The sequence below is a fragment of the Molothrus ater genome, chromosome 3 (assembly GCF_012460135.2).
Source record: "Molothrus ater isolate BHLD 08-10-18 breed brown headed cowbird chromosome 3, BPBGC_Mater_1.1, whole genome shotgun sequence".
In the NCBI taxonomy this organism is placed as follows: Eukaryota; Metazoa; Chordata; class Aves; order Passeriformes; family Icteridae; genus Molothrus; species Molothrus ater.
Window position 1 is genome coordinate 107697280 of NC_050480.2, and position 12225 is coordinate 107709504.

The 12225-nt window shown below is 38.6% G+C and overlaps 2 protein-coding genes across 2 annotated transcripts in view; one reads left to right on the forward strand and one right to left on the reverse strand.

The window, feature by feature from the left end:
- CRYBG1 (crystallin beta-gamma domain containing 1) overlaps positions 1 to 12225 on the forward strand; it is a 95447-nt gene that overhangs the window by 77572 nt on the left and 5650 nt on the right. Inside the window, 7 exon segments of the mRNA XM_036380114.2 lie at positions 1870 to 1996; positions 2175 to 2207; positions 3995 to 4104; positions 4329 to 4458; positions 8181 to 8320; positions 10631 to 10754; positions 11895 to 12053. Of these exon segments, the coding sequence (XP_036236007.1) occupies positions 1870 to 1996; positions 2175 to 2207; positions 3995 to 4104; positions 4329 to 4458; positions 8181 to 8320; positions 10631 to 10754; positions 11895 to 12053 (823 nt within the window).
- The window catches only part of RTN4IP1 (reticulon 4 interacting protein 1), a 44028-nt gene continuing 32351 nt past the window's right edge, over positions 549 to 12225 (reverse strand). The window contains exon 10 of the mRNA XM_036380116.2: positions 549 to 905. Within this exon, the coding sequence (XP_036236009.1) occupies positions 813 to 905 (93 nt within the window). The 3' untranslated portion in view covers positions 549 to 812. The remainder of the gene's footprint in view (positions 906 to 12225) is intronic.

Below are 12225 nucleotides of genomic sequence, written 5' to 3' on the forward strand. Positions count from 1 at the left end.
TGTATCTGCAGAGACTCTGGCATTTGTACCTGGAATAAAACTGCAGCTTAGTAGAATCCAATTGATCAACTCATATAAATTAATGGGGAATTTTGATGTTGAGAGTTACCTTCCCCTGCAGATTTTAAGATCTGTAGCATTTTACTGCTTTGTGATATGAAATTTTTTGTTAGTGTAGAAACTCAGTAAGTTTCTGAGCCCATTGAAAGTGGATTTTGGCATAACCTAGCATATAGTCATTATGCACTACAGTGGCTAAAATTAAAAGCAAGTTGACTCTGAGTAGAAGTTTTTCTAGTAGAATCAGGAACCAGCAAGATGTCGTGATTCCTGCATAAATATAATGAACCAAAAGCAGCTGCTGCTGTGGTCTGAATTCATATGGGCACTCAAAAAACAACCCAACAGATAAAAAAAGAGTTGTAAGTATGGGAAAGCTTGGGAAGTATAGCAGTGAAAAGCAAGTCAAGTTCTGCAGGTTATCACAAAATCAAAGGTAGTATGTCGCTGTCGAGGCGGTCACGACATAAAGCAGAGACCACAAGCAGTCTCAGTTGGCAACACTTTATTATTGAACATGGCTGATTTTTATACACTTTCCAATTGTTTATGCTTCTTCTATCTTTACTATTGGCCACAATAAATCAACATAATACTATTGGTGAGAAGTTATAGTGACTTAACTAACTTTCTAAAAATGCTTCATCCAGCTGCAAAGTTCTTCTATCTTTCTTCTCTCGGTCTCCTTGGTTACAGCCTTGGAGAGAGCTCCTTATCAGCTTCTTCTTACTTCTCAGCTTCTTCTCACTCCTTTAGCTAACAGGCCCTGCTGTTAGCCCCTTCCACAGTAGTATAGATGCAGGAAGTGTCTGGGCTTTCAGTATGGAACCAGGGTCAGAAGAACACTGTAATAGAAGATTTATTGAATGTAGTATACTGTTCTTAGCAAGACTAACTGATAGCAGATATTTAAGATTGGACCTAGAGCAGGAGTAATTGGACATCAGAGAGCTATATGTAGTGATTTGGTTGCTTTTCCAATACTTGAAGTGTGTATCATGTCAAAAGTTCAAAGTCTTTCAAAAAGGCATATTCTGACTGAGACAGAAGACTTGATGCAGATCTCTGAGTTTGTGGCCTGTGTCAAGCATGAGATCCAACTGAGTAGTTGCAATAACAGCTTTGCATTTAAATACATTGATCTGGTCAAATTTGTGGTGGTTTTGGTGCTTAGCTTACAAGGATATTCTTCTTGCTCTCTCTGATTCCTAGCAGGGAACAGTCTCCTCTGCTTAGCATATTTGCCTGTTGTTGCAGCTCAGCATCCTGTGGGGTGTGTATTTGCTTAAACACAACTGAGCTGTAGCTACAGGCAACATTAAAAGTCAGTATTGCTACATTTACTGCTCAGATTGCTCTGAAAGTTAGTTTTATTGAAAAGGCTGTATTCTGATATCTGTCTGTTGTTTTGGTTGTTTGGGGTTTTTTTGGTTTTTTGTTGGTTTTTTTTTGGTTTTTTTTTAAGATAAGAACTTGACCTTGGTAGAATAATAGAATTGTAAAACATCTTGAAATATTCTTACTGGAGGTAACTTTTAGGATATGTGGCACATGATGTGTCTGAACTTGTGCTTTCCTTTAGCTCATTCACTCTGATTTGTATCAACATCGTGCAAGAAGGTGGTAAAATTTGCATAGGTTTGCACTATCAGATACACTGGTTTGTTTAGGGTTTTAACAGTATCACAGTTTGGCACTTCAGAAACTTTTTATTTGTTCTTACATTAAAACAGTAATGAATGTACACATCTGCATTTTGGTAAAGTAGTGTGACTTCTACAAACCACTCTCCTCTTCTTTCTCTTTTAGATGGGTGGCTTATGAGAATCCTGAGTTTACAGGGGAGCAGTATATACTGGCTAAAGGGCTGTATCCCAGCATTGAGGCATGGGGGGGAAAGAATTGCAAAATATCTTCAGTTCAACCCATTGTTATGGTAAGGAGCTAATTTTCTACTTGTTTTGCAAGTTTCGCTGAAGTATTTGGAACTCTACTTTTTCTATCAAATATGGGTTATTTACATTATTTAAATGATAATTAATAGTAAATTTTGTATGGTATTTTATCGCTGTTGAAAATATTTTTTCTCTTCTTTCCCCTCAAACCTTTTGCAGGATATTGCTGGAAGTGAAAGGGGTAAAGTCAAGGTAAGATACTTCTCTAAGCACGTGAAACATACTGTGTAGTGTCTGTAACATGTAAATAAAGAAGTGGCTGTTTGTCCAGGGAAACACTCAGGTGTTTGCATAGATGGCTGACTAGTCAAAGAGTGAAGACTGCAGGTGGATGAAGGCTACATTCCAAACCTCTTGAGTAAGGCACATTAAGACCCAAGGAAGGTGGGATTTGATACACAGTTGCCATCAGAACTTTCTTAGGGCACTGGCAATGTCTTGATTCAGCAAATGAGGTGTTTTGGGGTATCAGTGATTGTTTTATAGAGCTGGAGCCTGCAGCCCTGTGTGCAGAGGTGCAGGACCTGGAGTCTATTGCTGAGAGCTCTACAAACAGATGATGATTTAGTGAGAGCACTACAGGATAGATGTTGTTCTTGGTACAGCTGACTTAATTCCTTGTGAACCTATTTCTTTGGTTAAGAGTTTTGTTAGTGGTGGTTGCACTTGAAGGGAGTTGTTCCCTCACGAGTACTGCTGAGTTCTGTTTAAAAGTTAATCCCATTTTTTGTCAATAACATAAGGGAAGGAAATGGCAGGGAGAACTTGGTTGTTCAGTGAGTTAATATATTTCTACATTGGACTGTCTCCTTTGTGCAAGTACTAATATGTAGTTTTGGCAGTGAGGCTAATGGGCAGCTTTTTTCATCCTTCTTAATTTCTGAATCTTTTCAAATTTTCAGGTTTGTCCCTGTACAAAGTTATTTTTATTTTCATTTCAAAGTAGTGAGTATATCAGAGCCCTAAACCTAAGGAGACAATTCTTAGCTGTCCTGGTTTGCTACTCCTGATTAGTGGCATGCTTCACTGGAATCTCCTGCATAGGGATAATGCATAAACTATGGGGAATAAAAATCTCAAGGCTGCTTATTTTCAGCTGTGTGCATGAAAAATTATTTGCATCTTTACATTATGTGCCTATTAAGACCCTATCCTAAGGAAGACCTTATCCTAAGGAAACAAAGAAGTCGTGGCTTGCAGCCAACAGACTGCCTCCATCGTCAGCGTGCTCCTCTTTGGAGAGCGCTGTACCTGCCCACACTCCTATCTCTATTAAGAGTGAATAAAGCTGGTAGGCATGTTGTAATGGGAATGACTTCTGTGTGATCATGGCTAATTATCCTCTAGCCAAATTAGCAAGTTTGCTGCTTAGAATTTTTTAATTTTTTTATGTTTTAATAAGGGCAAAACACTCTGGGCGATGTATCCTCTCTTATCCTTGGAGCAGAGAAAGGACTAACATGAGACTGTGTCTGCAGCTGTAAAGCCCATCTATCCTGGGAATATATGCCATACTTCTTGGCATGCTGTCTGAGTCCTTTGCCAGGATTATACACCATTTGTGTTCTGAGAGGCAGGGAGTTTCCATTTACTGAGAAGAGTATGCATTTTGGAGATTAAGCAGATTAGTAATATAAAAGAAATCTTTCTTATGGCATTTTAATAAAGTTGTGCCTATTCTGGTCACTCTTTGGGAATTTAAACATCTTACCCAGCAGATAGACCTAGAAGATATACTTGTTATTGTTGTTTTAATTATTTTGTATGTCACTAAGTGATTTACAGCCAGAAGTAATTTTTGGAGTTGTTACCTTGCTCTCTTGAGCAAGGATTGTAACACTGAAGAGGTGACAAACATAGGTAACCAAGGAAGGCTGGGTGTTATAAGTATCTTTTTATGTAATTATAGAATTAATGGTAGACATGTAACTGAAGGTAGAAGAATTAATTTCCTTAAATATGTTTATAACTTTTTAAAGGTCCAGTTATTTTCAGAGCCTGAATTCAAGGGTAACTGCCAAATATTTGAAAAAAACACAAGATGTATTGATTCATTTGCTGTGAAGTCTTCAAAAATTTTAGATGGCAGGTAAGTTATATTGAATGAATAATGCAAAATCATTTAAATAGTAGAAGTTTTAGAAAAGCAACCAGCTTTCTAACACATGAGGTGGTTTCATAGATGGGGACTTACAGAGAGCAGTGCTTTGCTGTTTGCACATTGATCTTTCAGGCAAAACATTGTAAATAATGCATCTGCATTTTACTGGCACAGATGTCTTAAGAGGGAACTTCTTCTCCTTCTTTCTGCAGCTGCATAGTGTATGACCAGGAGGAATTCGCTGGTAACCAGTATGTGTTGGAAGAAGGGATCTATCCTGATCTGACAGCAATGGGTTGTTCACCCCAAGCAGTTCTAAAATCTTTACAGATCATAAATATTGTAAGTAAAACCTATTTGAAATACCATAAAGATAAGGACGGTGATGATACCTCTTTTTGAAACAGTAAAAATTCTAGGGCACACATACAACAGAGGAGGCTTGGGGGTGGTGGGGGGGTTGGTTTGTTTGGTTTGGTTTGGGTTTTTTTCTGTGCAGTAGCAGTTAAATATCCTAGCTGCAGATAGTCAGGTTTTCTTGACCTCTGTGCTGTTTTTGTAAAGGAGAAGATGTTACAGAAGCAACTGCCTGGGATGCCTGTCCTTAATAACAGCTTATAAAAAACTTCTGTACAGAGTCAAGTCTATTTCCCAGTAGGAGAGACCACTTAGAATGGGTTGAGAAGGTGGTAGGACGGTGTGAAGAAATATCTGTACCATGGACCTTGTTTTGGATGCATATTTAAAAAACAGGCCTAATTAAGCAACTTTGCATGTAATACATGTAATTATAAGACACTGTTGTTATCATCAGGACAATGGAATTTGAGTTAATCACAAAATAATGCACCCTTCTAGATAGGTAAAGCAACACCCAATACTATTTGGCAAAATCAGGCCGTGTTGTTATGTGTGGTGGATACAAACTAAACTACATTTACATATTTTGTAACTCATCAGTGGCCAGGAAAGAGTTTACTCAAGCTTATAACCAGTGATTATGATGGATCACTTATGGAATCTGCAAGTATCTTTTAAGATCAAAGTAATTACTAGCAAAATGTGGTCAAGATTCCAGGAACTTACAGCAACATGAGGAGATGGTACTTGTTTTAAAAAAGGAGTTCTCTTTGGATTTGGCAACTTTATTGCACTCCACTGTAATTTTGGTAACCTGTCAGTGGTGTAGCAGTTGATGAAGGAGAGCTGAAATGTGTCATCCTCTTTCACAGCTCTGGAGAATTTTGATGTACTCTGTAAACAACTGCAGCAAGTAGGTCTGCCTTCTGAACTCTTGGGCTGGCTAGTAGACAGATCTTACTAAAAACAATAGAATTGTTTCCAGCCAAGCTTGATGGGTGATTGCCATGAATTAAAATACATTTCAATAGTTGCTGGCTTTAAAATGCTTGTTTCATTTCAGTCGTTCCTGGGTTTAAAATGCTTGTTTCAAGCTGGAAGGATCAGCTTACTTTTAAATGATTTACTATTTGTGACAGAGACTGATGTGTTAAAACAGAAATGGCAGTTCTGTGCTTCTTTAAGTTCTTTACACTTGTGAAACTTGTTCTAGCCCTATATTTTATCACACTTCAGACAGCAGCACAGAGCTGCATCTGTCTGCAAATCATGTGCTGCTGCTTCCTTCTTCAGAGGCTCCCTAGCTGCAGAGAAGAGGAGAATGGGTTACTTTGCTCATTGGTTTATTAGCAAACCAGAATAGAAAGAATGATTATTTCTGTCTTACTACTTACATTGTTTATTTTTCATGATTTTCCTAAAGCTTGAGCCTTATTATTTTAGCTCCTGGTTTCACCTGTCAGACATGTTTTGGGACTGTATTTTGGCAGTGCCAATCTTAATTCCTCCCTACCATCTGCCATTTCTATAACTTTCCTCGGGATTTTTCATGACATTTCTATACAAGAAGCACCTTTGCTATTTTAATGTCATGTTACTGTATTTATCTAGTTAAACACCCCTTTTGAAAGGATGATTTTTTAAGTGACCATAAACAAGAGGAAATTAAAGGGATAGTTGATACACTTATAAGTGAAAGCTAAAAGGGCTTTTTTAAATAAGGGAACTTATGAAACTATATTAAGGGCTGTTTATAAGCTCAAGGGTTTTGGGGGGTTAGATTCCACTTTATCTTGGTTGTGCTTGCTTTGCATGTTCCACGTAGTTGTGCTGCAGATAGAACCTGGCATTTTTCCTTCTTGAATTTGACACACGTTCTTCTTCCTGAGCATACTATAAAAAACAGCTGTGAATGTGGTTTATACTTGAACAGTCTTCTGTAATGAGAAACCCTGTGGAATAACTAAATGGAGATCTGCAGGAACACCAGCTTGGTACAGTGCAGTACAGGGGAAGAACTGACAGAAAATTCACGAGCTGACCTTGCACTTGTCACTGGTTTATATAACAGTATTGCTGCTGAATCAAAAAAATGCCCAGTATAAGGTGTGGCAGAAAATTGGAGGATTGTCTTTTCCATTTCTGTTGTCTTTACAAGTGGATTATTTCTAAAGCATGGCATGAGGCTGAAGGCTGTTGTCTGAGAAGTTGCATGTCTCAGAGGGCAGGTGCCAGTCTCTAAAAGGGCTTAGAGTTCAGAGGCACTGAGATGTCATCAAAGTGTGACTGGTCCCGTTGGGCTCTTCAGCTGTGGTGGTGCATGACAATCTAACTGGTGTTGCCTTTCATGGTGGGGCTGAGCAGACTCTGATTTTGGAGTAAAGGGAAAAGGCCTCTCCTGGAATTCTCCACAGCCTAGCAGCGTGTGTGCCATCAGGAAGCAGAGCTCAGCTGCTCTGTGATAAACTGGACTGCTGTGAAGGTAATGGTGACGCTCATGCAACGCCGTCATCTGAGCCCTTAAACATCTAAAGGGAGATTAAAGAGGAATTTAAGCACTGTTAGAAATGGGTAGATGGGAGGTCTTGCCTAATAAATTCCCATGGAAGCATGCATATATGAGCTGCCACGCATGCATGGAGCCAGCTCTGCCTTGGAGGGCCTGTTTGCATGCCTGAGGGCGGATGGGAGTCTGTCGAGACTTTGCGTCATGTCAGGCGTTCCCGATCCAGCTGATGTGTGAGTGCACTGAACACCTGCCAGAAGGAAGGAGCTCTTCTGGCTGTGGCGTTGGATTGATGCAGTGGCTGGCTGGAAGATTTGTGAGAAAGGGAGTGGCAGTGTCATTTCTGTCTATGAGTGTACACTGTAGCACCAGGACACTCAGGCTTAATTGACTTTACCCTGGGGAATTTCAAACCCTACCTCCCAGCTTCCACAGGAAGGCCTTCATTATGACAGGGTATTTTCAGTCCACTACAGATACCTTGCCCCACAGAAAAGAGTCCAAAGTTCCTTTTCCAAAAGACCTTCAAACTGGATTCAGTACTGCAGAGAGCTTCGTGTGGGCAGAACCCCTCTGACATCAGAAGCATTTTGACAGAGAAGAAGAATCATCTCCCCACAGCAATTTGGAGGATTCCAGTGTTACAGTTTTCACTTGTTGTTAATTTTTACCTCAGTAGTATGGATCTTGAATCTTTTGTCTAGTCAGAGATTGAAGTTGCTGTAACCTACTGTAAAAGTTAAAAATTAATGCAATAAGTGATAAGCAGTGCTGACAAGGCTGTCATCATTTGAAGCTGTAGAAATCAATATTATCTTACTGTCTGTTCAGCTCTTTGTAGAAAATTCCCACGAGTGGGGGTTAGTGCAATGCAAGAGAGATATGGCATTGATTAAAATGTATTTTAAAACATACTTAAGGTATTGTGCAAGAACCAGCCACAGAGGTCTTTGTGCCTGAAGATAAGGAAGCTTTGTGTTCCATGTAAGCAGATCCCTCCTGTATTTTGTATAAGGGTTTTTTATGACTTTTCAAGTTTAATTAGAGAGTTGAAGAGCAGAAACATTCAGGGTTTTTGATCTTAAACAATCCAGAAGAAACCTCTGAAATAAAAGGAGTATGTGGCATACTGAGTGATCTTCACAGTCACCATCTGGAATTCCAACATCCTATAAAAGCACTTATCTTCCTTTTGCAGGAGCTGTCTGAGCCCTGCATAGCTCTTTTTGAAAAGACGGGTTTCCAAGGAAAGAAAATCGAGTTCAGTACAGGAATCTTAAATCTGCAGTTCCTGGGATACAATCCTCGCATAGCTTCAGTTCAAGTCCTTGGTGGCATGTAAGTTTAAAATCACCTTTTGATTCTTTAGAATGAAGTACTTACAGGTGTAATGGAACCACAGAATGTAAAATTAGAATATCATAATGTGTGCAGTGCATTAATGCCATTTCATCTTACAGAGCATTTTCATATCCTGTCTCAACAATATATTATCACTGACTCATGTCCTTTGCTAGGAGTTGAAATGAATTTGAATAAAGCTCTCAGGAAAACTCATGTCTTCTCTCATGCCATATTATAAAAATCAGCTGGGATAGCATCCTTAAAACCAACTTCTCTGCTCCTGGTTTATGTCTCAGTTGTAAAAAAATCATCTGGTTTGTGATCTGTGTTATAAGTTAAAAATGTTTTTTTAATAAGTCTTCATGGTCATCCTTTAACTTCTGCTATGGACACACAGGTACAGTCAGACCATGAGCTCACCTCTCTTGGTGTTAGTAGTAATAGTCCCTTTACTTCAGGAATTGGATGAGAATCTAGTGGTTAGATTTGGTAGCTGTATTTAAGCAGTTGTGTTCTCTAAACATACCTTAGAAGACTATGTAAAAAATGGTCTTGAAGTTTACTTCATTTTAAACTTCTGTCATGAAGCTTAAAAGCTGTTTGGAAGCTTTTTTAATAATGCTTTTAAAATTTACTGTCCTATAATCTAGGGTTCCAGCATATCTGTTAAATTATCTTTTTGGTTTTTTCCCTGTTGTTAGCCTATAGGTTGTTAACCTATACCTCTGAGATACTTGCCCCCAGTTTTGGTGGTTTTTGTCATTTGGGTTTTTTTGTTTTTGTTTCAATGATAGGTCCATGTTACTGTTGCTTTGCATTTAAATGTGTTCTTTTGAAGAGGTAAATTTCCAAGGTGTGTGCTAGAGAGATGCTGTTGGGTAGCTTAAGACTGCCCTCAAGTGGATAGCTAATAAGCCAATCTTTAGAGTAAATAATTTTCCCCATCAGGATAAGCTGGTCAAAGAGTTTTCTTAGCACACTGAACTGAACTTTGAAACAAAGGTTGTAAGAAAAGGTACATGTTTGTATTGTGAAGCCTCCAAAGGTTTCAGTATCTTTCACCATAACCACAATATAGTTGATTCTCACTTTCCATAACATGAAGTCAAACATCAAGTTACTTCTTTGCCAATATCATTATTGCAGGTAATGGAATTGTGAATTGTGTATGTTTTCTGTCCAATTAATATATGTGGGGTTCTTTTCTCTGGTGGATCACTGGAAACATAGAATATGGTATGTAAATTTGGATTTCATTATAGCAGTGTCAGCTGCTGAAATGTGTCAAAATACAGGGTTTACAGCTTCCTTGCCTCTGCTGCCTCCCTTATTGAAGAGAGTTTCATCTTCTCTTCCTTTGCTTAGAGACCTCCATTTATAATTCCTGGGGATAGATGGGTATTAGGCAGTGAAAAAGCACCAAAATTAAAGTGAATTTGCTTCTGTATGGAGAAGTCTGGCGACAAATCAGTCAGAGGAGGGAGGTAACCTGAAAATGAATGTATTGAGTGTTCATGTACTCAGACCCCCATGGCTACCAGACAGTCCCAGCACATCACTGTGAGAAAACTAGAAATTGCACTGTATGGCAGCCTATTTTGAAGCCCAGACATAATTCACTGGTTGTGTCAATAATGGAGAATCAGAAGTTGGGTTCTGATAGATTACACTCAATGTGTGATTTTAAGCATAGTTGGATGCATGTTAGGGAATGCTAAACAGATTTTTTTGATGTGCACTCTTGCTCTGTCTCTTCCCCACCCCCCTTGCAGGTATTTGGAAAGAAGAGAGATGTTATGAAATAAAACCTCTATCAAAGTACCCAAGAGAAGTTCACCCTGTTGCAGTTTCCAGTATTTGCTTGTTCCAGTCTGCATCCATAGTAGTTCTTTCTCATGTGAACCAGGCCTGTCAAATTCAGACACAGAAACCAGCTGGTTCTGCACCTGCAGCAACGTAGCATTTACTGCATATAGATCTGTGCTCCTTGAGGAGTCACAGTGCCTCCTGAAAACAAATGGCATTTAAAAGTTGGGTTCTCCCAAGAAAATGCTGTGCTTCATTCAGCTTGTAATTTTTAAATAATAGGATTCTAAAATTAGAACTCCTGTGTACCCATCTCAGTGTGGCTGACCTTAATCAGGATGTTATTTTATTATTTTTTAAGGCCTGTTACAAAGAAGGTAATTGGCTTTCCAAAGCTAAACACTACTATGTTGTGGGACAGATTTCTATTAAACTCATTTATTGATTCCAAAGCAGAATTTGGCAGTTAAAACATTGTCTTATTTTTTCTCCTCATAGATGGATAATTTATGAACACAGTAATTACAGGGGACGTCAGATGATGCTAACACCAAATGAAATTCCAGATTGGTATAAAGCCAGTGGCTTTTGTCAGATAGGTTCTCTGAGACCTTTACTGCAGGTGAGTGGCCTTTGACATGACATGTCAAGCACTAATTTACATCTTGTCATGGGGCTGGGGAGATACTATGCAGCTGTAAGCAGCGTTACAGCCTTGTCACAGGCATGTGACAAACTTCAGTATTGGCAGTAGTGTAAAGAAATCCAGAGTTTTGCGTGTAATAAAAGCTGTTTGAATATGCTACATGGCTTTGCAGTTACACGGCTTAAACTGTTAATTAAGCATCCTTTAAACCAAAGTACAGAAGACAGCATATAAGGATTAATTAAGGATTAATAAATAATGGCTATAACTGCTATATAGAAATGATTTTAAGTTGTTTCATAACTAGCACCCAGACTGGTTGCTGGCATACTGTCTGTACTGTCTGCATTATTTATGGAACAACAAGAAAATGGGTAAAAAAATAAAAGATACTTCAGTTAGTAGTGATTTTGTGTTGATTTAAGAGGAGAAGTCCCTCCCTGCTTATTACTTGGCAAAATAATTTGCAAATCTAATGCAAAATTTATTCTTGTCATGTACTCTTTATTTTGTTCTAAAAATATATTTTGTTCTATAAATATGTATAATATTTTGTTCCATGTGATCTTGTCCAATGGTGCAGCAGTCCTGGGAGCTTTAACATTTGAGGTTCTTGGTTTCATTGGAGAAACAGCTTTTCCTAATTTATAGGTTACTTGTACCTGTAATCAGCTTCATTTGCTTGCTGTCATAGCTTTGTCTTTGCATAGCCTTAAGCAGAATTAGGAATAATGCATTTTGACTGCCCCGCTGAGAGCTTGTCTGAACAGAAGTGTTCATGTGTAAGAGGCCACACAAGTGCACCCTTAATGAAAGCTAAGAGGATATATGGAAGGGAATTAGCAGAGAGAAGTTAAGTTAGTTCTGCTCTGAATTAAAAATTTTTAGCTTTCCACTGTGTGCTGATTTCAGTGCATAGGAAAGCCTAAAACTCTCCATACAATGTGGTGAGTTCTCACAGCTTGTCTTGTCCAGATGTTTATGGGCTTCTGAATTACGTTCTCAAATTAGAAACTTAAGCTTTCAGAAAGAAAGAGGGAAGTTTGGGGTTCAGCACTGACAGTAACTGCTGTCTCTGCTGAGATTGTGGTTAAAGAGTGCTTTTGTTTTGTGCAGAAACGTGTGTACTTCAGGCTTCGAAACAAGGAAACAGGAAAATTTATGTCAGCTGATGGCAACCTAGATAATCTGAATCTTCTCAGAATTCAGGTTGCAGAAGATACAGACTCAGATGATCAAATCTGGGTTTATCAGGATGGATTCATAAGGTGTCGGGTAAGGTTTGAGTTCAATGTACATTTTCTCCTTTCCTCTCCAGTAGTAGGGCTTTATGAATTTAATTCCTACTGCAACATCTTCATTTATTTTATAGGCTTAATCTGTTTCAACTATAATGTAATCTTTCTGTAGGGAGTTGGTTTTTGTGGGCATTGTTTTGTTTTTATCA